This window comes from Epinephelus lanceolatus, chromosome 18 (assembly GCF_041903045.1).
Source record: "Epinephelus lanceolatus isolate andai-2023 chromosome 18, ASM4190304v1, whole genome shotgun sequence".
NCBI lineage: Eukaryota > Metazoa > Chordata > Actinopteri > Perciformes > Serranidae > Epinephelus > Epinephelus lanceolatus.
The window spans coordinates 40,921,711-40,948,772 of NC_135751.1; the positions used below are offsets into that span (position 1 = coordinate 40,921,711).

Below are 27,062 nucleotides of genomic sequence, written 5' to 3' on the forward strand. Positions count from 1 at the left end.
CACACCGAGTAACAATATTCGCTCTGCTAAAAGCCGGTGGAAAATATTTTGGAGGAAGGAAAGAAAAAAAAAAAAAAAGAACACATCTGGTAACACGATAGCCATTTTATTCAACGCCGACATCTCCATAAAATAAATTTGAATGTTGAAGCTCGTTTTTTTTTTTTTTTTTGGCAACCCCGCTATGAGAAGGCATCCACAGGAGTGGTGGTAGGGGTGTAAGGGGACGTGCAGAGGGGAAAAAGTGTTAAGCGAAAAACAAGGATATGGGGGGAAAAATGTTAAAATGAGAGAGAAAGAAAAGGATCAGAAGGAGAGAAGTTGGCAGAGACTGTGTCGGTTTGAAAAGCTGGCACCTTCTAAACAGAGCTGCAGCTTTGGGTGCCAAATGCTGCCAACCAGCCCCACTAGCCTGAATATCTGCCCTCCCTCTCTCTTTGTTTTCAGCATGGCATTTTGCATCATCTTTATTCTACGCTTTTCTTTTTACTTTATATCAGCGCTCAATATCAGCTGAACGGCAGTGACTGACATTCATTACCACTAAATGACAGAATAAATAAGGCAAGGGGAGAAATTAAAAGGCAGATATTTATTCATCTATTCATTATTAGTCTTCATTTCAAGGATGTTATTTGTTTTTTTTGTTTTTTTTAATGTAAGAGGATTTTGTTTGCGTATAATTGCTAATTTTTTGAATTTGAGACGGTTTTTGAATTTTGAAAAAAGAGACAAAATCCACACTGTGTGCTCGGCGGCGGCGCGGTGTTCCGGTCCCGTTTTCCGTATGGAAAGAGCTGTCCCAATTACAGGGCAGCCTCGCCGCGCTCTGCTCCACTGGACCGAGGGAACAAGGCGCGAGGCGGACCGATCAGAATCTGGCTGCTGGGAAGCGGCCCAGAAAAAGAAGCTCTCCTTTTCCCTTTCCTTTCTGCTCCTCTGCTGTCTTCACCTCTCCTCTCCTCTCCTCCTGCTCTTTGCCCCTCGGCTCAGGCGGCTCAGAAGCCAAGCCACCCCTCCTGCGCCGACGTACGTATGTTTTTAGGGGACAGACAGATTTCAGGCCTGGCGCCTGTACAGAGAAAGAGAGGACTGGTCATGCAAATTCACACACTGAGACGAGACACAGACCAAAAATAATACACAAAGAAACTAGAGGGGAAAATGTGCGCCTTATTTTTAAAAGGGAGAAAATCCATTCAGGGATACAGTTAAATAAATGCTCTCACTGCTCAACAGATAAAGAGCCTAATTATTTTATTGCACGTGTTTATTCTATTCATTACCACTGTTTTAATGCATATAATTAATTTAAAATAAATACATTTCTGTCTGTTAAATGTCAGCTACCATTTGCTTAGCGAGTAAAAAAAGTGAGCTGAGCTGCTAAATTGCTAAAGAGACACCATAACATTTATTTATTAACCTTAATTACACAAATAATTAAAAATCACTGTACAGTGAAATTAGGAAATAAAGCTAATCCATGTTGCCCACAATAGGCACTTTCTGCTACAAGGAATTTTTCTATTTGCAAAGCTAAGACCTGACCTTTGTTTCAAATTAGACTTAATTCAATCATATACTCAGTCTTTTGTGTATCTTTTCCAGTATTATTCACTAAACTGGATAATTACAGTGAATATGAAGCAGGTTGGCCTGGTACCAAGCCCGCCGAGCTGCTCAGCAGTCCGACCCGGAGAGTGGTGGAAAGTTGTGTGAGATCGGTTAAAGGAGGTCAGCGCAGCCGCTCGCGTCTTTTTCGCCGATTTATTTCAGAGCTCGATCATACTGGAATAATCTGTTTACCAGCGATTCCTTACACTCCGCACACTCCACTCTTCCTTTCTCTTTCCCTCCTTCTACAACACACACACACACACACTCACACACACACACAGCAAAAAGCAACTGGAAAAACTGGGGGCTCTGAAAACGGGCCAAGCCGGTGCTGTTGGAGGCCCCTACGCCGCCGTGCATATTAACACAGCACAGTGTCACTGACGCTGTCCCGTCAGGAGCTGGGGGGCTTGCCGAGGCTCAAACTTTATTGGGCACATTATTTCAAATGACAACAAAGCGTAAGAAAGTTTCCGTTGAAAGTGTCGGACCAGCAGTGTTTTTCACACCAGATGAATGTGGCTCCCTCGGCGCCGACGCTCTCTGTTTCTCCGTCGGCCCGGGTTACGGACCGCTGCCAAAACACTGGAGCACAATTCTGCTCTCCGTCCAGAAATCTCTGCTCTGCTCAGAGCGCTCAGCCAAGGAAAAGAAGAGGCTCTCTTTTAATCATTATGTGTCTTTTCTGCAACTGACAACATAACCTGTCTGAGCGGGAGCATCGCTGCTGCACATATTCTGCTAACCACCACACACATATACGTCTAGGTGTGTCCTGTTTGGTCTCTTCTTCATTATGTAACCACATCTGATAAGGTTACTTCCCTTTGAAGCTCAGGATATTGGGCAGAGCAGATAAGATGTGTTTGATGGATTAGCGTGACGTGAAGGCGTTAAGTCTCTCAGTCTGCCTCCCTGTCGATTCCTCTCTTTGTTCACCTCTATTAAAAGATATTCTCTTGGCCATTTGTAACGCCGGACTACGCACAGACGCACACTGATGGGTAAATGAACATCTTAGGTCCGCACCACAGCAGCACGGAGATACGGCACAGTCTGGCACACATAAACACACACACAGTTGGCTTTCGGACCTGGCCCAGGCACCTCTCTGGTCCGTCTGTCTCCTGCACAGAGAACAGATATGGAGGCTGCACTCTCAGAAACATCTTTTTATCATAACAGCTCGAGTAATGAAAGCTGTATGAGGCAGCTCCGGCTCCAAACATGACTAATGCTGGAACCGTGCGGCTTCGTCAGACTGACAAATATGGAACACGACGCTCGAAAAACATGACCTGATCCGGGGTCTCTAGGTGGAGGAAGGCCCACAGCGCTCAACTGGCGAGCCAGACTTTGGTTTCGACAGACGTGTGATCAAAGATGAGATCAGATCCCCCCTCTTTCTCTATCTCCCTCACTTCCTCCACATCCCTGAACCATTATTGTTATCATCATCAGATGCAGCGGAATCAGTGCAAAGAAAATGAACCACTTCTGGGGTCGACTCTCATCAGTGCGCCACAATTACACCCTGATCTGTGTGTGTGTATGTGTGTGTGTGTGTGTGAGTGGCCAGGTATTTGTCAAAAGATAATTTTGGTAGAGGGACCTTTCTTTGCAGCTGCAGAGCAGAGAGCGCAGATCAGAGTACAGCGGCTGTGATCTGTCCCAGCTCTCAGCGCCCCGCCTGGAAGGGCCGAAGTCTATAATTGGACAAAAGCAGAGACACATACTGGACTGTAGGGAAGCAGAGACAGAGGAGGGGGTTAGTGCAGAGGGGAGGGGGTGTATCTCCTGTTCTGTCAATCACGCCGCTTGAAAGCAGAGCCCCCCCTGCAGCTGGCGACAGTGACATCAGTGGGACAAGAGAACTGAAACGCCGCGGCGGGACAGGCGGGTGAGGCGGCCGCGGTCCAATCATCAGGCCTGGCAACTGATAGCTTCCGCAAGACACAGACACCCTGGAACGGAGAGCTAAGAATAAAACTGTACCGCTGCCACCCCAAAGGTTAGAATGGAGCCACTGTCTGTCTGTCTGTCCTTCTGTAAACTCTGGTTAACCCCACACAGCCTCCTGGAAAACAGCTCCGGCTTAAACAAGTGGATGTTTTCTATCGCAGATATTTCCTAACGTTGCCTCTGTTCGTGCAAGGTGTTGCACAGACGGCCTGTGAGGCTGCTGTGGAAAAGCTGAGCAGGATCAGAACAAGAAACCGTCCCACAGCAGCGTGCTCCGTCAGCACACAGCACATGGGCTTTTTTAGCAAACAGGAAAGACAAAAAATAGCTTCATTTATGATGGAGCCTTTTCCAGTGTTGCTTATGGTCAATTAAGGGCATGTTGTGCTCCTGACTGGGAAACAGATTTATGTACTAACGCTCATATACGCACAAAAATAAATATGATGGGCAGCCGCACACAAATCAGTCAGATGAAGGCTGCAGCAGTGTTCGTATGGGGGTGAGTGGCTGCCGGATTCTGGCACGCAGTAAAAAAGAGGCTTTCCTCCGAGGGGCACCAGGCTGCGCTGGGAGCTAATCTGAGCCGCGGTTCGCCACGGCGCATTGTGGAACAGGAAGAGGCGCTCACGGAGGCCCCGCAAACTCAAGCAGAGTTACACACTGGGCTGAAAGGAGCCTGGCATGGGGTGCTCTGTCACAGAGGAACGCTGCACCGCCCTGCCAAGGAGAAGAATTAAGGTCCTGTAACTGTATGCCAGTCTGTGGTAAGAGAAGCCTTTACTGGAGAGATAGAGACAGGATAACAGCGCAGGGAGGAGGAAGGAGGCTGTTTGCACCTGACACTACCTGCAAGAACACCTGAATCATGGAGACAAACAACCGGGCTGCAACTGTGAAGCTTCACAAAGAAAAGGAGGAAAATATATTCATTATAACATGATATCAAAATACTGCTAAAACTGTGGTCACAGCATGTCTGAAGAAAGGCTGCTTTGTGTGAGAGAAAATTAAATATCACAATATTTTACTGCAGCGATCCTGAAGGGTTGACTATTGGTGCTTTCACAGAACATTTACACGATGAGTTTTTGATAAATAATCCCCAGTAATGTTAATATAATGACTAAGTGTGTAAAGGCAGATAACAGAGCAGCTAGAACAGTCTGGCAAGTTAAAAAAATTACACCACTTTACTGCAGTGCAGCCTTTAAAACCAGGAAAAGACGACACATATCCAAAATCTAGGACGATATCAAGTCTCAAATCATGATATCGATATATCAATACATACCCCAGCTCTAATTTTAAGCATTTGTAAACCGTAAATCGTAAATATGATTAATTACACTAATAAGTCCCATATAGTAAACAGCCAATTTCAAGTATCTACAAATACGAGTGCTCTGATTCACCCTCAATGGCTGTTTCATTTTCCAATTTCATTTCTCAGTTTCTGTACGTTTAAATAGAAACACACGACATCTGCACAGCTCACAAACTTCATGCTGATGATAATTTAAAAATGCAGTGAACAGCAGCTCTGTTCTTCCAGCACAAGAATTAATAGAGAATTCTAATTACTTAAAATGACTGTAAGAAAATATAATCTTGTTTTATAACAGCAGTTTCTTTTGTCAATAAATCAATAAAAACATTATTTATGTGTGTTAATTTTGCATTTTGGTTTTGCTACTTTGTAAGACAAAAGAATCACCCTGGATCAAATCGAGAATAAAATAAAATTAAGAATCAATATCATGTTTGTCCCCACTGAGCTCCACAGATTCTCACAGGCTCTTACATTCGGCAGTGTCAAATTGCCCTCGGAGAATACACGCAGGTTTGTGTACACATGACACTGAAATATTTTCGCCGCCTCTATTTTTAACTTTATGGTCACAGCAGGACACACATGTGCTCAATATGGAAAAATAAAACATCTCATAAACAAACACAGGCAGAGTCACGCGGCCATAAACAGAAAACTCTCAACCTGTGTCTGTGTGTGTGTGTGTGTGTGTGTGTGTGTAGTACAATCAGAAAACAATGATCAGGGCAGCCTGGGTGAGTTGTGTTAGAGGGGGGGAGCTCCTGTGTGTGTCCACTCATGAGTGTGTGTGTGTGTGTGAGTGTGTGTATGTGTGCAGAGTGGCGTAAGGCTGAGGCGGCTGAGGCTGCGGACCGGCTGACTCTCGCTGCCTCCTAAACTACCTGGGACCGGGCCAGCTGTCACTGTACTCTCCAGACCACCACACACACACACACACACGCACACACACACCACACTGCTACTGATACACACCAATCTCACAATAACATACACATGGATTACAGACACATGACAAACTGCCTCACACACACACACACACACACACACACACACACACGTATGCACATGCATGCTCACACAGATAAACAGGTTTGCAGATGCTTTTGTTTACCGATGGCACCGGAAAACATGCACATTTGGATTTAGACAAATTTGCACACAAATACTTGAACAAATGTACCGAGGCAAACATATCTCTAGGTAAACACAGGTTTTAAGCCTGACTGTCAAATTCTCAGAATCTCTTTAAACCAGATAGAAACATCTACGTGAGAGACTTTTTTTAAAAGATGATCCTGTGCAGACTGTCCCTTTAAATGTCAACTTAGCTCCGTCCTGACGGGGTTTATCAAAGCCTGGCTCAGCCCGGTGCACAGCGAGGGGCAGGGTCTCACACACTGACCTGTGTGTGTGTGTGGTGTACAGTGATACATACGTACCTGGTGTGTGGACGAAGTAGGCCAGGTAGAGGTCCAGCTCCTTGACCGTCACTCCGATGTGGTGCGGCTGGACACACAGGCCGTGGTTGGAGCACTGGGGCGACTTGACCAGCCGCTCGCCGTCCGTGCTCTCCAGGGGGCTGCCCTTGAACAGGATGACCATCACCAGGTCCAGCCGCCACACCTTGTCGGCCTGGCGGAGGCAGTCGATGCGGCGGATCTTGCCCTTCTGGTCGGGGTTGGACAGCACGCAGCAGGGGGGCTTCTTCCCCGTGATGGTGAGCACAAAGTCCTCGCGGAACTCGGGCCGGATGTCCTTGCGGAGCTTGGCCAGCAGGCGCGAGGCCCACTTCTGCTTGATCTCCGGCTTCTCTCCCAGCAGCTCGTCCTTCACCGCGCGCTCCTCGTCCTTGGTCATCCTCTTTTCGTGCTTCTTGAAGTACTTGCGCTTACGGGCCTGCAGGTTGAACCAGGTGTAGGAGAAGGCACGGACATGGGGGAGGAGGGCCTCAATGAAGGGATGAAATTCATCCTGATGAGAGAGAGAGACATGTGGCGTTAGGAGGCTGGGAAAAAGGCTTTTAGTTTGAAAGAGAGCATGCACATCTCCAAAATAAAACTTTGAAAACATTTAGATGATTTTAAATGAAAAAAAGAGGAAATATTGTAAAAGTAAAAATGTGACAAATATAAGAAAATGCAGTGATTAAATTGTTATTGTTTGCAAAATCTAATTCATTACAATTACATGTTAATTTAAAATTAGTTTACTAAAATATCTAAATTCAAAAAAGCAATGTAAAATAAATATCTAAAATGTCTTAACATTACATCATTATTAGCAGTCAGACAAACTATAAATAAATATGCAGCAATGAACAAGAAAATTAATCTTAACTGCAAAATGCAAAGTCTCCTTTTTCATCAATAAACACCAAAACATTGAAGACAACAAAGACAAAATGAATTCTAATCCAAAAGACAGCTGAGCCAAGTTGCGCTCCCAGTTTCCTGCCGTAAAGAGAAAAGTTATTCTGCTGTACCATAATACCTTCACTACATATCTCTGGGCAACAAAGCCCAGATCTCGCCACAGCGTTCCTGTGCCAGGGTTGCCACACACCGGTCGCTCACCACCGCCAAGCTTTGCCGCCACAAGACCACTGTTGAAATGTGCAGCTAAAAGATCAGCCATACCATTTCCTATCTCTGCGACCATGCAAAGGGAGCTCCAACCAGACTCACATTTCCACAACAAACTGAAAGCAGACAGAAATCACCACAGAAAACCACACTGCTAGAGGAAGACAGACGGCCTGGTAGTTACCATTTTGCACTCTCATCATAAATTTGGCACAGCGTTTAAAGTGAAAAAAAAAAAAAAAAAAAATCTCCTGCACCAGTTTTTTTTCCCTCCCGCGCTCCCCAATGTAAAGCGAGCGCTGGTTTGGCAGGGTGTGGAGAATTAGGAGATGAAAAAAAACTTGGGGGGTGGGGGGGGAGGTTGTAAAAAAAAATAATAATAATTAGCAGAATATGCTGCTCACTAAAAACAGCGGGCCAAAGTTTAAAAGCAAAAACCCCAAGATTTTTAGGAAGGAGAAAATTCACTGCAGCAGGACGGCAGCCAGCAGCTCATTACACTAACGCCAAAAATGACAGATAAAAACTTGTAGCAACAAAAATTGTCAAGTAAAAATAGAAATGTTGACAGTATTACACTGTGTTTGGAGACAAAAAAAAAAAAAAAAAAAACTTCAACAACGGGAGAGATGCACTTAAAATAAACAGTCCTTTGTGCTTTCCAAAAAATAAAAAAAAATTTTAAAAAAATGAACCTTGAAAAAAAAAAAAAAAAAAAAAAAAATCCTTGGCAAAGTGTAAGTGTCTGTTCTGATCCCTGGGCCCGGCGCAAGACTCACACATACACACACTCACACACACACACACGCTCACACACACTCTCACACACAGATGGGGGGGCCAGGGAGAGCAGAGCACAGAATAGGGAAAAAAAAATAGAGAGCCGAATCAATGTTGGACGAGCGCATACGACCGCTGGCAAAGCCGAGTGCTGCTTCTTTTTTCCCCTTTTCTCTCCAACTCTCTCTCTTTCTCTTTCTGTTTCGCGCTCGCCGTCTCTCGTCCTCTCCGCGTTCTTTCCCTAACCATTGCTTGAGCCTTTGCCAACACGAGTAGGGCCCACCTATTTGGCAACAAGATGCCTGTAGCCCAGCCAATGCGTTAGCTTCAAGAGCTGAAAGGGAGGGAAAAGAGAAAGAGGAGAGGGTGGGGAGGGGGGTGTAGTGGCGAGGAGAGAGGGAGAGAGGAAGAGAACGCGCAGCAGCAGAGAGAGAGAGAGAGAGAGAGAGAGAGAGAGAGAGAGCAGGTGGGAGTGTAAGAGAGCGCGCAGCCTCGTCCGACGCTGCACAATTTGCCAAATCGACAAGTTCCACTCTGACACGGAGGCAAAGTTCAAGGGAGCAAGTCTTCTCCTGCACCAATCCCCGCAGCCCTCAGCCTGCCTCCATTTTTACTATGGCCGCCATCGCCCGCCTCGCCTCCCTCGTACACCCCCCGTTCAAACCCCCCGCCCTCCTCTGTCTCCCTCTACCCCTCTCTCCGCTTGCATAATGCCACCTTGGCAGAGGATGGCAGGGAGAGGACACACAGCTTCAGAATCCCTCCAGACCCCACCACCGGCAGCTGCTCGTGGGTTTACCACAGCAAACAAAGAGGGAGAAACAAACCCGGGCAGCCACACTCCTCCGACTGCACACACACAAATCAATGACGAGATGATTTAGAGGCAGAAATGGTTACAGAATTTCAGAGGCAGGAGCAAATTCGCCTCAGCTGTATTGAACAGCACTGCGAGCAGCAGATAAACGGTCAGCCCGAGCGTTCACCAACCAACCAGCCACCGAATCCCCCCCAAACCCAAATTTGCTCTGCGCCTTCCTCCTGAACTCCCGGGAGGGTTTTGGCGTTCGGTGTGTGAGCGGCGACGGCTGCCATGTTGCCTCATCGTGACAGCATGTCATTCAGGGTTGCACCTGCTCTGCAGACAGTCTGAAGGCAGGAGTGCTGCTGAATCACAGACTGGGACTGAGGCTCCAAACAAAAAGAGGAAATCTGAGTTCAGGAGCTCTGACAACGTTAGCGAGGACTTTGTCCGCTCACAACGGTCAACAACAACCACAGACGTGTGTACAGCCAACACGATTAGACAAACAACAGAAAATTAACCTGTAACTATCCTGATTGACCAATTGTTCCTACAGCTGCAACGATTCATCGATTAGTTGCAGGGTTGGAATTCATATCTTTGTCCACCTGCCACCGTGGCTGCTGGACTCCAAAATCTACCAGCCATTCAATACATTGGTTTCTGGCTGGCGAGTGAAACAAATCCAGCAGCCACTCGCACATTTCACCAGCTTTTGGCTCATCACTGGTGCTAATTTCCAACCCTGGTTACCTGTCAACTATTACATTTATCGGCAACTAATCTGATCATCGATTATATGGTTCGAGGAATTTTTTAACAACAAAAAAAGCTTCTTAAATGGGAATATTTTCTGGTTTGTTTCCTCCTCTGTGACAATAAACTGAGTATCTTTGGGTTGTGGACAAAACAAGAACACCAGGGAACACTGATCGACATTTTTCACCACTCTCTAAACCAAATAACGAATCAATTAATTGAGAATTAACAGTGAAAATAACGTTCAGCTGCAGCTCTGATCATCTGTTGTTCTGTATGCAGAAATAACAAACTGGTTTCCATCTTCTCCATAATGAGAATTTGATGCTTTGCTTTGCCACAAGTGATACGAAACTGAATATCTACTGATGGTCACAAAACGCAATCAAAAGATGTCACCTTGGAAAATCATGACGGGCATTTTTCACAGCTGTTTGACAATTTACAGCCAAAATGATGAATCAAGAAAATAATCAACAGATTAGCTGACAATGACAATAATCGTGAGTTGCACCCCCGACTGTTACAGTCCTCTTTTTAAGCAAAAATACCACATATGATACGAAACTGAATATCTGCTGAGTTCTGGACCGAACACACAAAACAAGCAAGTCAAACATGTCACTGTCGACTCTGGAAAATCACAACAGGCATCTCTCACAGCTGTTTGATATTTTACAGACAAAATCATCAATACAGAAAATAAACAGACTAATCGACAGTGACAATAATCATCAGTTGCAGACCTGAGTGTTACAGTTGTTTTTAAAACAAAAATACCAAACTGGTTTCCATCTTTTCAACAATGAGGATCTGAAGCTTCCTTTTGCCACATATGATACAAAGCTGAGTATCTACTGAGTTCTGGATGAATGGTCGTCAAAACGAGCAATTCAAAGACGTCACAATGGACTCTGGAAAATCATAACAGGCATTTCTCACAGCTGTTTGATATTTATGGACAAAATGATCAATCGACAGATTAACTGACAATGAAAATAATCATTAGTCATTTTTAAAGCAGAAATACTAAAATGGTTTCCTGATTCCTGCTTCACAGTGAAGAATGATGCCACGTACGAGACAAGACTGAATATCTAGCGAGTTTCAGACCGATAGTCACACAAAACAAGCAAATAAAATGTCAATTTAAAGACGTCACACTGGACTCTGGAAAATCATAACAGGCATTTTATAGACCAAATGATCAATTGAGAAAATAACTGACAGATTAATCAACACTAGAAATAATCATTAGTCATTTTTTAAAGCAAACATACCAAAAATAGTTTCCTGATTGCAGCCTCACAAGGAGGAATTGATGCCACGTACGACACAAAACTGTATATCTGTTAAGATTTGGACTGATGGTCAGACAAAATCACAATTCAAAGACGTCACACTGGACTCTGGAAAATCATTATGGGCTTTTTTTTTTTTTTTTTTTTAACAGCTGTGTGGCATTTTATAGACAATCAAGGAAATAGCTGACAGATTATTCCCCAATAAAAATAATCATTAGTCATTTTTTAAAGCAGAAATACCAAAATAGTTCAAAATAGTTTCCTGATTCCAGCTTCACAGTGAGGAATTGATGCCACGCATGATACAAAACTGAATATCAATTGAGTTTCGGACCAATGGTCACTCAAAATACGCATGTCAAATGTCACGCTGGACTCTGGAAAATCATAATGGGCATTTTTCACAGCTGCCTGGTATTTTACAGCCAAAATGATCAATCGAGAAAATAACTGACGGATTAATTAACAATAAAAAAATGCAGAAATAGCAAAATAGTTTCCTGATTGCAGCCTCACAGTGAGAAACTGAAGCCACGTGTGATATGGAGCTGGATATCTGTTAAGTTTTGGACTGATGGTCGAACAAAATGATAATTCAAAGACGTCACAATGGAGTCTATAATACGCCTGTAACCACTGCCCAAGCAAACCAATCAATCGAGGCAGTAATCAACAGATTAATCAATAATGAAAATGAGTGTTAGCTGTGTTCACACACCATATTAACTCGTATATTTCTCTCCTTTTTCCAAAGAAAATGACGAGTCATGTTGCCCTGAAAAAGCCAGAGGTAAATGAAATTCTGATTTAAGCAAAGCAACACTGCATTATGCAACACACACACACACACACACACAGAGTAATAAACCACCTCGGCCTCTGCTCTCGTTTCCAGACAGCTCACTACATTTCAGCTTCATCTTCCAGCCATGAAACACTGGCTCTCACTCATCATCTGTGAAGGACAACACACACCTCCACACTCATCCCTGCTCACTCTGTGTGTGTGTGTGTGTGTGTGTGTGTCATTGACCAGGGTTAGATAAAGCAACAAAAGCAAGCCAATGCATTCAAAAATCTTATTGTTTCTCTGTGTGTGTGTGTGTGTGAGAGAGTCAAATATATATTTCTGCTCCCGTCACCACCTGCAGTGCAACAAAAATCAGGAAACTTAACTGGCACTTGAATGTGATTCCTGTGTGTCTGCTTTTCAGTAGAAATTAAGTCTTTCTGGGTGACCCTGCCAAAATGCAAATAAACCACCATTCACATGTCACCGGAATTTGACTACAAGGGGGTTTAAGTCATTTTCCTTAGCTATGCTGTTTGCCTTCCACGGAGCTGAAAAAGGAAATAAATCTAGGAATAACTGTTATGCAGATTCTCTCAAACTGCCAAAATCTAGGGGGAGAAAAATCAGTCAAAGTCTCCGTGGGTGAGCTCAGACATGTCTGCACTATCTGCTGCCACACTGACGTTAGGCCTCAATATCAGGTATTTAAATGTGCGCTTATTTACAGTTTATCGACATTTAAAGTGTTTCTCGGTTAATCTGCTTACCTGGAAATTAAATTAAGGCCAACCCCGCTCTGGCCTTTAGCTTTAATTCGGGTTTATTATTATCAATTAGCAGTTGGAGCTGACGGTGTTCACTTCCTGGTATTTTTACACAGCGGCGGGAAAACATCAGAGCGCGTGCAGGTGCAAGCGCAAGCGGAGTTTCCCTTGTTGCGGCATTTCACCTCAAAAGTCCCGTTAAATAAATAAATAATTAACTAAATAAATAATGCGCAGTGATCAAACTGCATTATATCCTTTACATTTTGGGACACATTACAGGCCTGAAAATAAAAATTAAAAATAAATAAAAATAATTTTATTTTTTAAACTTTCCCTCCGCGAGCTCATCTAACAGATCGATATTCACACAATTTAATCCCCAGCGACATTTCCTCCACCTATCTCCCTCAAATATCACCCACTCTGTTAATATGACGGAAACACAGCCAAAATTTAAAAATAAAAACGCACCATCACTTCTTCCCCCTCTCTCTCTCTCTCTCTCTCTCTCTCTCTCTCTCTCTCTCTCTCTCTCTCTCTTCTCAGAGGGCACTTGAAATATGAATACTTAAAAAAGAGTGAAGACATCATCGATGGATTACACCAGGAGTACATTGAAATAAAAAAAAATGGGGCAGAAAAATAAATAAATAATAAAAAACGGGCTGGCATTCCCGCAAGCAACACATTTGTGAAACACCGTCACTAAAACCCGACGTCAGTGAGCCTCATAACACGTGGATTTATGTCCTGAAAATGTGTGTGAGGAGTGTGTGAATGTGAGGCCTTGAATGACCCGGATCACTGCTGAAGATATGAAATATGATGCAGGTTAAAGTCTGGATCGTTTTGTCTTATTGTGTAATTTATTTTTATTTCTTAAAGAAAAAAAACAAGTGTGACTATTTAAAAAAAATACACCGACATTAACTGAAATATTAAAATGATATTCTGATAATTATGAATATTTAAATCCCTGGAAAACCGCTTTATCATCGCAAAAAAGCGTCGCTTTCCATTTCACAATTTGCTGCATTAAGCCCTCAGCTGAATTTAAACAGTCTATGACGAGACAAAAGAAATGATTTTGAAGTCCTTTATTTTTCGATTCTCTGCACGTCTGACCGAGACTGTGGAGTTGGCTGCCAACTTCAGATTAACTCTTTCAGCGAGGAGAGAAAAGGCTCTTTACTCTGAGAAAAAAAAAAAGAGTTTGATTCATTAGTGCGGCTGCAAAACCCTCTGCATTCACACAGAGGAGGCTCCAGCCTTTAAAATAGTTCATATCTTTTTGTTTTTCATTTTGCATTAACAGCCTTAAAATGAGTATTTCACTGCTTGCTGTTATTTAACTCCTCCATTATTTGCATGCTATTGCTTTTAAAAAATCTAAAACAGATCCAGAAACAATATAATTTAATTCAGGTCTAATAATGTTATATTTTTCTATTTTTTAGCCACTTCAATGTGGAACACTGCAGATATATGTGAGTATCATTTATCAGAAAATACTTGTCTTTATTTTGCATGAAACAACTGCAACAGTGCAAATAAAATCCTAAATATTAAGACCATAATAAGCCAGTCATCAGGAGGCCGTCCTGCTCGCTCACAGAGTACAACTCTCCACATAAATGCACATAAAATGGAGGCAAATAAAATGTATGCAATTAAAACTGTGGAGCAGTTGGAAGCATCTGTTTAGTTTTTATTCCGGCAACCTCGTCTGACTTTCGAAGAAACAGTGGAGGTGAAAGTGAGCTTTGCTCTAAAGTCCAAATCCTAAAGCCAAATAATCAAAACTCTGGCACAGCGAGACGTATTATTTTTTGTTATGATAAATCCTTGGCTTCAACGTTTTGTTTTCCGACCAACACTGAAATGTTTCATCTAAATAATTTCAACCCCTCTGAATGCCCAGAGTTTTCTACATCACATGTAAAATATCTTTAACTGAGGAAAACTTCCACAAACTCCTCTCTTTCTTGTTCTGACCCACGACGCCCAGCAGTAGGCCTCTCCGCCCTGCTTTGTCCTGCTCCGTCCTGTGGTACCTGACCTCGCCAAGGCCACGCTGCATCTCATTAGACCAATTAAACCATTGTCTGCATGACCCGAGGGCCTCGCAGCCGCCTGGCCCTTCATTAGCACCGCTCTGTGCTGGCGGGGCTCGGCTGTGTCCTCTCCTGCCCAGCTGAGTGTCCCTGACCCCGGACGGAGCCTGACACTGGCTCCCTCTGACCCCGGCCAGAGCAGACAGGGAGGTGGCGGAGGAGACGGGGTTAGGAGGGACGGAGAGGAGATTCAATCATTCGCTTAAGAGTGCAAAGATGCTTCAGGAGACGTTTAATGAGTGAAATCTTATTTGGATTCATCCAGGTGTGGATGTTTGACTCAAAACTGGCCTCATATTGGTTTAAAACTTTACAGCAACTTTACAGAAACAGCCGTTTGGGGGCTTTATGTATCAGAGGGCGGCAGGTGTGTTCTCTGGTTTCATCCAAAACTAACCAAAGTGTTTCCTGATGCTACAGAGAGCATGTCTTCTTTGGCTCGCTGTGGTTTTATTCTCTAATCAGAACAAGCTTCAGTGCCTGCTGCATGACCCTGCATTGTTATCACACACAGTAATCATCCCTGTTAATCATTAGAAACAGGCAGAGGAGGGAGGAGGGGCACAGGATTACATTTTAAAGACAGGGGAAAAAGTACATCACAACACGCCACACTGTGTCACTGTGGGGAGCAAGTGACGCGTAAAGCTCCGCGGAGCTCGGCGCCTCGCGTTGGTTGCACTTCTCCGAGTTTACAAACCAGCACGTTACTATGTGTGAAAAATCTGCAAGCAATTTGCGGTGGCTGCGTGCTAACGTGCCCAGGGTGGGCCGCGTGGGGGGGTGAGGGGGACCAGCTGAGGAAGAGGCACGCACGGCACATTCCAGTCCCACAAAGGGGCTCCGCTGCCTGGCTGCACAGCAAAACCAACTGGGCCCTTCCGACCTCTGGCTCTGGAGCTCCTGGTTTATCCTCCTGCAACTACACACCAATACATCTTTTGGGAAATGGAGGTTTTATCAATCTGGATTACTCCTGCACTTCAAATTCAAACAGGCATGAATTCACACGAGGAACACTGAGGGTTTGTTCTATAAAAGCAAAGCAGATCACTCAAGGCTATTTTGTTTTTGTGATAGAGATTTAATAAAACAATATCTGTTCCTGCTCGAGGAGGAATAACGCATGTCGAGACGTGCAGATCTTCTTGGATGCAGATGACAGTATTGATGAGCGGGGTGGGGGAGGGGCGGAGGAACGCGCTGGCATGTGGTGATCATGCTGCTTATAGACATGCATCATGATACTGCTGATGTCACGCTGGTGCATCACCTCTGAAATCAATGCTCACCCTTGTCATGCCTCGTGACACGCATTACCTGTTTGTGCACACATGCGTGCACAAACACTCAACCCCGACGTCTAGAAAGAATGTGCAGTTGGATGAAGGAACCGCCCTGCGTCTCACTACTGCACGTGAGTGGCTGGCCATGCCCGGGCAGGCCGACTCAGCACCACAACCGCCATGACTTAGTGTTTTCTCACTGTGCCAGCCAACAGACTACTGCTGCTCACACTGCTGCCAGTGCAGACTGGTGATACTACTGACTGGACCAAGATGTTGAGTCCTTTTTTTGTTGTCTTTCTCTTTAAATATAACCAGTTAAACCAAAAAATACACCAGGCGATTTCCACAATTTCAATCAACCAAGATCCAAACAATGAGGCTGCCAAAGTGGCTGGTAGAGGAGACGAACTTACAAACCACAGCCAGCTTTTAGCAGCATTTGGCTGGTGGCAGGTGTTAATTTTCTACCCTGGTAAAAACCCGCTCTGTAATCGGTAAACACGACGCGCCTGGCCTGCAACAAAGAAATGCATTTAGCAGATTCATTCTCTTTGATCCTGCATTCCTATTCTGGTTTGACGGAAGGTGATTTATTTTTGATGAGCATGTCAGAAACATTTTATGATGCTAGAAGTGAGATATCATATCATTAGAACAGTATATACGCAGCCGGAGCCTGGTAGCCTTCACTGTATCCCACATTATCTTTGATCTGAGACGTGGCTGACACACATCACAGAGAATTACAAGCACGTTGATTCATCAATAGGCTCAAAGCAGAGGGATGTTACACCATAACCCCTCTAATGAAAAGATCCTTTTGCATTTGGACTTAGAATTTCAACACGGCGTGAAATGAAAAGGATCTCCAGGTTCATGTGTTAACTTGCCGCTTAACAAAGCTGTAGGGCTTTGCTCCTCTTTTCAAAGAGATGAGTGTGAAATGCCAAAGTCAGCCCTTCACACACTGCTGCGAGAAGAAAGTGAGCTGAAACAACACGATTGTGTTTTCAAACCCGAGACGAGCGGAGCACTCGAGCTCGATGATGCCGCTCGTCGTCCTGTTTGAAGGTAAAGCGGTGTTGCTGCACCAAAGGAGGTTTGAAACATCCTCCGGATCGTCTCACACCTTCAACACAACTAATACTCAGATCTGTTCGTTGCAATGTTTGGAAAATGTGGAGTTCAGGAGTCAGTAACCTTTACTATCCTAAGGAACATGTTTGGCCCCTCCCAAAAAAACAAATGTCTGTCTAGAGTTGCAAAACATATTTGATCCTTATTATGAAAGTAACACAGCCTATTGAGTCCAAATTAGACTTTCAACATAATAAATAGGTCTTAATGAGCGTTTGTTAATATGTTTTAGAACCAGGTGGCGACTCTGCAGGGCGCTATTTATGACTATTTGGTACGTTAACTTTGAAAGCAAACAAATCTGTTCACACACTTTTAAGTTCCCTATCTTCTCACAAGACTTTTCCTTTTTTGGATTTGGAATCCAGAGCTAGCCTCGCCAGGGAGACTAAGGACGAGCCACCACTATTGAGGTGCAGCAAAATTTAGAGGAAAAGGTGTCAGGCTGTTGACGTACGATTCATATTTTAGGCCTAGTCTACATGCATACAGATATTTTTCTGCCCCGTTTTACAAAATATGTCTGTCCACAGAGCTTGGTCTCAGTCATCGAAATCTGTTGCTTGGGCAGTGACCTCTGTCGTCAGAAACCAATGAAGAAAGGTGTTCTTTAACATCGGCATGATACGCTGCTGGTTGCCATTAAAATTTAACAGTGCTTGGCAGCATCCAGGAAAAACATGGTGGGACAAGGACGAAAGTTAAGGCAGCGAAAGTCCAAGTGGGGCTGACGGGAGGGGTGGTGGATGGGTCCAACAAACACCGCTTTGCACCCGAGAGAGCGGTGTTTGTGTCCCGTAAGATTATAAAGCCAAACCCTGTTCTTTTATCCTAAACCTAACCACGTGTTTGTTGTTGAAGGAAAAAAAAAAAACATCAATTTGCTTTTATTTTGAAAGAGACTGTATGCAAACTGTACATTTCCTGTGAAAACAGAAGTGTATTTTGAAAACAGACAATGCATGTAACAGGCTGAAGTTGACACGGCGTCCCAGAACGTCAACAACAACACACCCAGGGTACCTTGGACGTCATATGTGGACGTGGAAAGTCCATGAGCAAACGTCGACATGTGACAAGGTCGAAGTGAGAATGTGTTGGTCCACACTAGAATGCAAAAACGACTCTAAAATGCTTGGTTGCGTTAGCTGTCTTCAACGGTCTACGTCATCACGACGGTAGCAAAGTGTACAGGCTAACGTTGCTGGAGATCTCTTGATTTTCATTCAATTCAAGGATGAAGAAGCTCCTTCAAACATACGCGCGATGCTCTGGACATACGAACATTTCTGGACACTCTAGAAAGTGTCCCGCCATCTGCTGTTTCAACCAGGTCTGATCCAAAACTCATTTCTGGCGGACTTTAACTGCGGACACTGAAGTGGAGACGAAATACTGGGAGCAGCAGATGCCTGTTCGTCCATGAAGTGATGCAGCAATACTAAGTTTCGTGTAGAGTCATCAGTGGACCGAGCAATGCTAACAAAACGTTAGCAACCAGCCCACCACTGCTGTTTCTCAAACGCTCAGTTTTACATGTCCACACAGAGACACAGTAACTGGAGCAGGACTGTACCCGACTCAGAATAATGTCAGTCGAATCAGATTTGGCTGATTAATATGAATATTTGACGATTCGTTTTATTTTTTCATATAAAGTTTTAAAGTTTGAACGCGGCTCAGCGGGACGTTCAGTGTGACAGAGGCGTTCATGTAATATAGCAAGCAAGCTAACGGCGCTAACGACGCTAAACACTATTTCCTGACACTAGATATCAAACAAAAGCGCCAGAGACTTGTCGTATTACATATCTTATTACCTTATTATTACCACACAGGGGCGTAAATATAGACAGTGCAGGCAGTGCAGTTGCACTGGGGCCCGTCATAACTACTGTGCTCTGCTGCGTCTACAGCTGTCTGTAGCGTGATGTCAAGAACGCTCAACCCACAGCAAAATCTGGGGACCAAAATGTCCCCAGAAACACGTCACAGCGCACTGATGACTGCTCAACTTTCAAAGGGCAGCTCTAATTAAAAACAAAATCTGCACCTTAAAACAATCTCTAATTTAGTGGTTTATAGGCTACACGTTTTACAGCTGGACAATATAATAATCACTTTAGATCTACAACAGTGACAAATGAAAACTAAAATGTTAAAAAATAACCATCATTCATTTTCATAAACATTTTTTAGGCCACTGGAGACGAGCTAAAGAGCCGCGTGCAGCTCTGGAGTCGCAGGTTGCCGACCCCTGGTGTGGTTAATGAGTACAGTAATACTGCTGTGTCTGCACCGTGCACTCACCTGGTGCATGGCGTCTGGGTCGAGTCGCCCACAATGATTTACAAGAGAGCACAAACACTGAATAAACATGCCTTCAAGCTTTTAGTTGTTGTCACATTATATGTTGTTTATGATACATTACATTATCTTTCTGACCTGAAGCTAGTTTTTATTTACTCCTGAAACACCTGACTAACTAATTATCCTCTGTTAACCCTTAATTTTCATTAAATTACTCTTAAGTTGGAAACTTCCCACAGAACGTTCAGTATTATCCCTCTGCAGCTCCTCACTGAAGCTGTATGAAACACAACCAGCAGTGGAAAGAACCTCATTTACTCAAGTACTGTGCTTAAGTACAGTTTTACGGTTCCTGTACTTTACTCGAGTACTTCCATTTTATGCTTCTGTCACAACATCACGACATTTCAAAGGGAAATATTGTCCTTTTCCTCCACTACATTTGTGTCACAGTTAACAGATATGTTGCAGGTTAATAATTAAAATTAAAAAACATATGATCAGCTCAATATATAGTTGGAGATTAGGATTTGGAGCAGACTGTCATGTTTCAGATGTCTTATTAGCAGTTGCACCAAATAAATAGAGACCGCCTCTCCAAACTACTCAGATGGTTTTATTTAAAACCTCCAACAAGGTCAAATTATCCAAATTATCACAAATAAAAGCAACGATTGGGGAAATTTCATGTCAGAAATCATCTTTTTTTTCTTTCTCTCCGCTCACATTAATCATCTGACAGATGTATCTGGTGACCTTTTGCACTTTGGAGCAGCTGCAACATTAAAATTCTGCTGACTGACTGGTTCATGCATCAGTGTTAACAGACTAATAATGTCATATATAATAATATCAGTTACAAGGAATCAGTACGTTCACTTTCATACTTAAGTACATTAGCTTTGTCTTCAATTTATTCTGATTTTGAATGCAGACATTTAGAAAATATTATTCCCAAAAGTCAGCCTGATTTCTTTGGAAAATTTGTGACTGCAAGCAGAACAATATTTGTCTGTGCATGATTAAGCAAAATATACATGTATTCATTTAATTTCTTTCAGATAAATAAATTAATTCTCCATTTAGAATAATTATTCATGGACCACCTGATTGTTTTTTTTTATTCATTTGTAATTATTTTGTTTGTTTATTTGGTTCTCAGTAGATATATCTGGTTAAATAAAGGTAAAGTAAAATTTAAGAAAAAATAAAATATAATTTTTCAATTGAATACCTGATTTTTTTTCAAATTATTTATTTATTTAATATCTAAAATTAATTTTGTTTGTCTATCTGGAACTAAAGTAACTTGTCTGGTTGAATAAAAGTAAAATAAAGTTTAAGAAAAAATCAAATGTAATTTTTAATCGAATACCTGATTTTTTAATTTTTTTTTTATTTATTAGTTTGTTTATTTATTCCTTGAGGGTGCGACATTGACTCAAAAGAGGTAAAATAAAATTTAAGAAAAAATATAAAATATTTTTTGATTGAATACCTGATTTTTTTAAATTAGTTTTTCTGAAATTTATTTTGTTTGTTTATTTGGTACTAAATTGACTCATCTGGTTAAATGAAGGTAAAATAAAATTTGAGGAAAAAAAAAATTATTAATGAATGCCAGATTTTTTTCCCCAACTAATCATTTGAATAAATAAGGGCCCAGGTTATAATTAAAAACTGTTCAGTGTGAGATTAAAAAAATCCCTTTCCTTATGCTAATGTCTCCACAGTGACTTCACATCCCGACTCCTAATTAGCGTCCACAGAGTTGAAATGAAGGGGTTATCAAGGTCTGTGGTCACAATGCATTTGCAGGCATCACACTCTTCGTGGTCATTACGACCGCGGGTGGCCAAGACTCTATATACAGTGCTTATGGACCCGGGGCCAGAAATAACAGGCCCACGCTGAATAATCGCCCCTTTCACTCCCTACTACCATGACATCACCACAACCACAGCCGGCATGAGGGGAACAGCAGTGCTGAGGCTCTGACACACACACACACACACACACACACACACACACACACACTGGCTGCCTCCCTGCAGTTGTCTTCAGGCCTGTGTTTGTCTATGCGCCCTGTACAAATTGTAAATTGCTGAGAACACATTTGAATCATCATCATCGAGCTAAATCAACACGCCCGTTAACCTTAGCTGGATGCTTGCGGATACAAAGGTGGAGGCCGGCGTGGATCTGATAGAAGAGACAGGTTCGAAACTTCCCCCGAAATGGTCTGACGTGCTGCTGATTGCACACAATATAAACTCTGAGACATATGTGTAGCCACAATCACAGGCCAGGCCAAGACAGAAAAACTCCCTCCTGCATAAAGGCTCCAGGAAAGTAAAGCCCACTACTAATGCAGTGTTGAACGCTTTGCAATCAGACAAATAAAGGGGCAATCTAGCACACAATCAAACTAGAGATTTAGCCTGCTCTCCTGCCAACAGCGAGGGACCTCCTCTTTCTGAACAAGGGATGCACTATTGACTATACCCCCCTCTCCCTCTCTGTCTCTCTCTCCAGTCTTCCCTCTCTGCCAGTCTGAAAGGCGTGATGCCAACCTTTTCCACCATTGGGCATGCTGCCCTGCCCTTTATGCAAATGCACTGCCGCAATCCCTAACTCACAACCCCCACTGTCTCACCCTCCGCGTCTGTGCGCACCCCCCTCACGGCCTCCTGTCTATATATCCGTTTTTATCTTTATACGTTTCCATTTAAATTAGCCAAGTAACTGAGTTTAAGCTGTAGCCATAAGTTATTAATTAAACCCTGATGATCTCAGGTCCTGCCTGTATGACTCTTGAATGGAGCTCAGTGTACAGCTTGCAGGCCCGTACTTTGTTTGGTGCCCTCCGCGGGCAAAAAGCACCAACCAGGGGCAAATATTTGACAGAGGTGTGGTTGTATGTGTCTGTACGAGCCCTGATAAAGAAGGACATCTCCTGGCAAAAATAATAGAATAAAGACAAAGAGCAGGAGGAGTGAGAGTGAAAGACAAGAGGGAGAATTTCCTGCAATTAGTTCCTGCTTTTTACATTTTACATTCTTCAGACCATGTTCAGAAACATATTTATCAGAGATGCACCAATTGTGAAATTCTGGGCCGACACCAAAACTAATGTTCAAAATTACAAATTTGCTGACAGCTGACACAGATGTCTTTTTTTGTTGTTTATTTTGTTTTTGTTGTTATTTATTCTCCCTTTTGTTCCAGTGAAACAAAGAAATCTTCATTATATAAAGCCGTTTATAAGTAATTCAGCCCCTCGTTACACTAATGTTGAATGAGCACAAATTTAATCACACACATCTACGAAACAACCTTTAAAATAACCTTCTTTATCTGATATAAAATACATCATAATCCCCTCTAATATCTGTTTTATATTGCTGTGAGAACATCAACAAATTTCTCCTTCAAACACAAGTTTCTCTCCAAATACTACATTTTATGAGATTACATTGAACACACCATGAGAACATATTGATTTAGGCCTGTGGGTCCCAACTGGTGGGTCGAAGGTCCATTCTGAATGGACTGCAAACGACTCATTAACGTGTCAAGTTTGTTAAAAACACACTTTATTTCTACGTACAGTGAATTTCCGGCACAGAGCTTTTATTTTGAAGTGCTGTTTCCTGTTGTCGAGTGAGTGACTAACGGACAGCTACCTGACAGAGACATCAGACTAACTCAACAACATGGCCAAGTATGATGCTGAATATTTTCAAGTGTGTGGACCTAAAACTAATGAAGATGGACAAATTTGGACTCCATGGCTGGACCAGTTGGGAACCACTGGTTTAGGCCCAATACTTATTTTTACTGAATCGAGCTTGAACGCATCATAATGTACCTCAGTGCAACCTCCCTTAGCTGTTAGTTGTGGCCACTGACTGCTAACAACGAACACCTAGCATTAACTAATTACAAACAGCTAACACCTAACATTAACTAGCTGCTAACAGCTAAAACCTAACATTAACTAGCTGCCAACAGCTAACACCCAACATTAACTAATTACAAACAGCTAACACCTAACATTAACTAGCTGCTAACAGCTAAAACCTAATATTAACTAGCTGCTAACAAGTAACATTAACTAGCTGCAAACAGCTGACACCTATCATTAACTAGCTGCTAACAGCTAACCCCTAATATTAACTAGCTGTTAACACCTAACATAAACTAGCTGCTAACTGCTAACCCCTAATATTACCTAGCTGCTAACACCTAACATTAACTAGCTGCTAACTGCTAACCCCTAATATTACTTAGCTGCTAACAGCTAACACCTAATATTAACTAGCTGCTAACAAGTAACATTAACTAGCTGCAAACAGCTAACACCTAATATTACCTAGCTGCTAACAGCTAACACCTAATATTAACTAGCTGCTAACAAGTAACATTAACTAGCTGCAAACAGCTAACACCTAACATTAACTAGCTGCAAACAGCTAACACCTAACATTCACTAGCTGCAAACAGCTAACACCTAACATTCACTAGCTGCTAACAGCTAACACCTAACATTCGCTAGCTGCTAACAGCTATCAGCTTATGTTATCTAGCTCCCCTTCTGCTACGAAACATATTTGGTGCGACCAGAGATCATCCCTGGGACGCTGTCGAGACGAGAGGACGCAGTAAACTCACTATTGTCGCAGGAGAGGAACTTTTTGTTTCCTGATAACTGTGAACAACAAATCTGTGTTGACATCAGCAGAAGGGGAGCTAGTTAATGTCAGCTGTTAGCTGTTAGCAGCTAACGGAGGTTGCATTGAGTTACATTATGCGTTCAAGCTCTATCCCAACTGGGAACCACGGGGTCCAGATTTCTCTCCATGCAGTTTAATACATTTAGCATCATCGTTGCGTTTGGCCATGTTGTTGAGCTAGCTTGATGTCTCTGTCGAGTAGCTATCCGTTAGTCACTCGCTCTACAGCAGGAAACAGCATTTCAGAATAAGAGCTCTGTGCCGGAAATTCCCTGTACTTAAAATTAAAGTTTGTTTTTCCCCAAACATGACACGAGTCACTTGCGGTTCATTCGGCATGGATTCGCGACCCACCAGTTGGGAGCCTAAATTATAACGTTCTCATGATGTGTTCAGTGTAATCTTGTAAAATGTAGATTTTGGCGGAAGAAATGTGTTTAAAGAAATTTGTTGATGTTTTCACAACAATATAACAGATATTAGAGAGGGAATAATGATATATTTAGTAAAAAATGCCTTAAAAGCAGTTATTTCATCTTTAAAGATGTTTTTCATGTAAAAGGTTGTATCAAAGGTAGGTTCATAAATGTGTACGACTGAATTTGTGCTCATTAAAAGGCAGTGTAATGATGGGCTTAATTACTTTAAAACAGTCCAGTCATTTTTTCATAATATCGGGTTAGAGGGGGAAATGTGTTGATGTTTTCACAGCAATATAAAACAGATATTAGAGAGGCAATTATGATATATTTCATAGAAGATAAAGAAGGTTATTTTAAAGGTTGTTTTATTATTATGTGTGATTTAATTTGTGCTGATTCAATGTTAGTGTAATGAAGGGCTGAATGACTTTAAAACAGCTTTTTATAATATAGATATTTTTTTTGTTTTCCTGGCACAAAAGGGGGAATAAATGACAGCAAAAACAAAATAACTAACAATATGAAAACATCAGTATTCAGCCCAGAATCGGTGCATCCCTAACAAAAGCATAATGAGGGGTTAATAAACTTACTGCCGGCTTAAACTGTAACGAATGGGTTAATAATGTGACTGAAGAGAAAGTCAATCCTGCCTCCTCTGACAGGCGGGTTTCACAAGTTGGCACAGGGGCTGAATAAACAGGAGAGGCCAATAAATTAGAGGTAAATGGAGAAAGACCTGAAGAGTTAATATGACAGAGAGCTCAGAGACAGAAAACTTAAATCTATTAAGTGTTAAAAGAAAAGATACGAGAGTATAAGAGGAGACGGGAAGGACGGTGAGAGGGTTAACAGAGCAGGCCGCAGGCTGAAGGAAGAGCCCTGCTAATGCTGTTAAAGCAGAGCTTCCGCTTCTGCCGTGGGGTGAGCGTCGAGCCGCACAAACAGGGCGCAGGGTCCACACAAGCTGGACACGTCCAGGCCCACACACACACGCCACAGGAAAGGAGCTCGGCCTAAGACAAACACTGCACGACCAGACACACACATATATACACAAACACTACTGTCTCCTTATATGCCCCGAGTGCACCAGGACATGCGGTCTGCTGCACTCATTCTTCCAGGACTGAAGTCAATGTAACCGTACAAATGTCACACAGAAATAAATGTTCACTTACATATTTAACGCTGCACTATATGATCTCAATCTCAGCGGCAACAAATTTTCTTTTTCCAGATAAACAAACAAAGACGTCTAAACCCTAACAGTCTACACCAACAGCACAGCACCGCAACAATCTCCAAATATAAACTGTGAGCTTTATTTCTCAAGCCTCCACACAATGGCTGCTCTAATCTTCCTGAGAGACGATAGGCAAATAAACAAAACCAAACAGGTTGGCTGAGGGAGAATTAAGACTTTAACACCCTTTCCTCTTCTCGCTGAGTGCCACTACACGACACACATCCCTTTCCCCCTCTTCCTACGCCGACTTCCTTGTCTGAAGTTACAGTAATAAAGTTTTCAAAACCCCACGAGGTGCCAGTGAGTGACGGCGGGCCGCCATGAAAGACGAGGGGTCAGGGAGGGTGAGCGGGGTGAAACAAAGGCGTGAAGTTATAAAAGCTGAAATTAGTTTAAGCGTTTAAAGTCATTTCCTACGAGTTAGTCTGATTACAGTGATGAACGCACCATCAGCAGGATCAGGACAGGTTGTTTCAAACATGAATTAGATCATAACCAGGGTGTAGGTTTGTTTCAACACTGAGGGGAAGACATGTGAAACAGGGGCTTTCCTCGGGACGGCCGCACAAATTCAGCAGAACGCAGGAAATTAAGCATCAAATACTTAATTTCCTGCGTTCTGCTGAATTTTTATGCATCAATTTATGCTGGAAATGTCTTTAATTTCTCCCAACTAAAAGTCCTCTGCTGCTTTAATGTCTTCATTGGAGAGGACAGATGCACATATTTTAAATATCAAAGGAAACGTGTCCCCTGTCCCCCCAAATCTGCACCTGGGGATCATAAGATGAAGCGCAGAGCACAAGTTGTCTTACCCTGGGTTACAAAATGACCCAGCATCAGTCAATATGACACCAGCTGTTGTTTTGACCCAGTGTTATTTATTATAAGCATATTTCAGTTAAAAACTCAACAGTAACATTAAAAAAATGACACTAACACCGTGTCAAAATCAACCCAGTATTACTACTATATTTTTACATATTAATGATGTGATGTATATGCATGTTAAATGTCATATGCACATCATTTGTACAGTTTTTTAAGGTATTTTTGGGGCTCTTTGCTTTTATTTGATGGGACAGATATGGCATGGGGGG

General features: G+C 42.7%; 1 protein-coding gene across 50 annotated transcripts in view; it reads right to left on the reverse strand.

Annotated features, from left to right (window-relative positions):
• nfixb (nuclear factor I/Xb) overlaps window positions 1-27,062 on the reverse strand; it is a 217,732-nt gene that overhangs the window by 136,298 nt on the left and 54,372 nt on the right. For 37 of the 50 annotated variants that reach the window (XM_078161138.1, XM_078161115.1, XM_078161122.1 and 34 more), the window contains one exon: window positions 6,355-6,886. In XM_078161138.1, the coding sequence (XP_078017264.1) occupies window positions 6,355-6,886 (532 nt within the window). Of the gene's footprint in view, window positions 1-6,354; window positions 6,887-7,405; window positions 8,429-27,062 lie in introns of those variants that run through there. The other 13 variants (XM_078161135.1, XM_078161117.1, XM_078161125.1 and 10 more) reach the window with 3 other exon arrangements.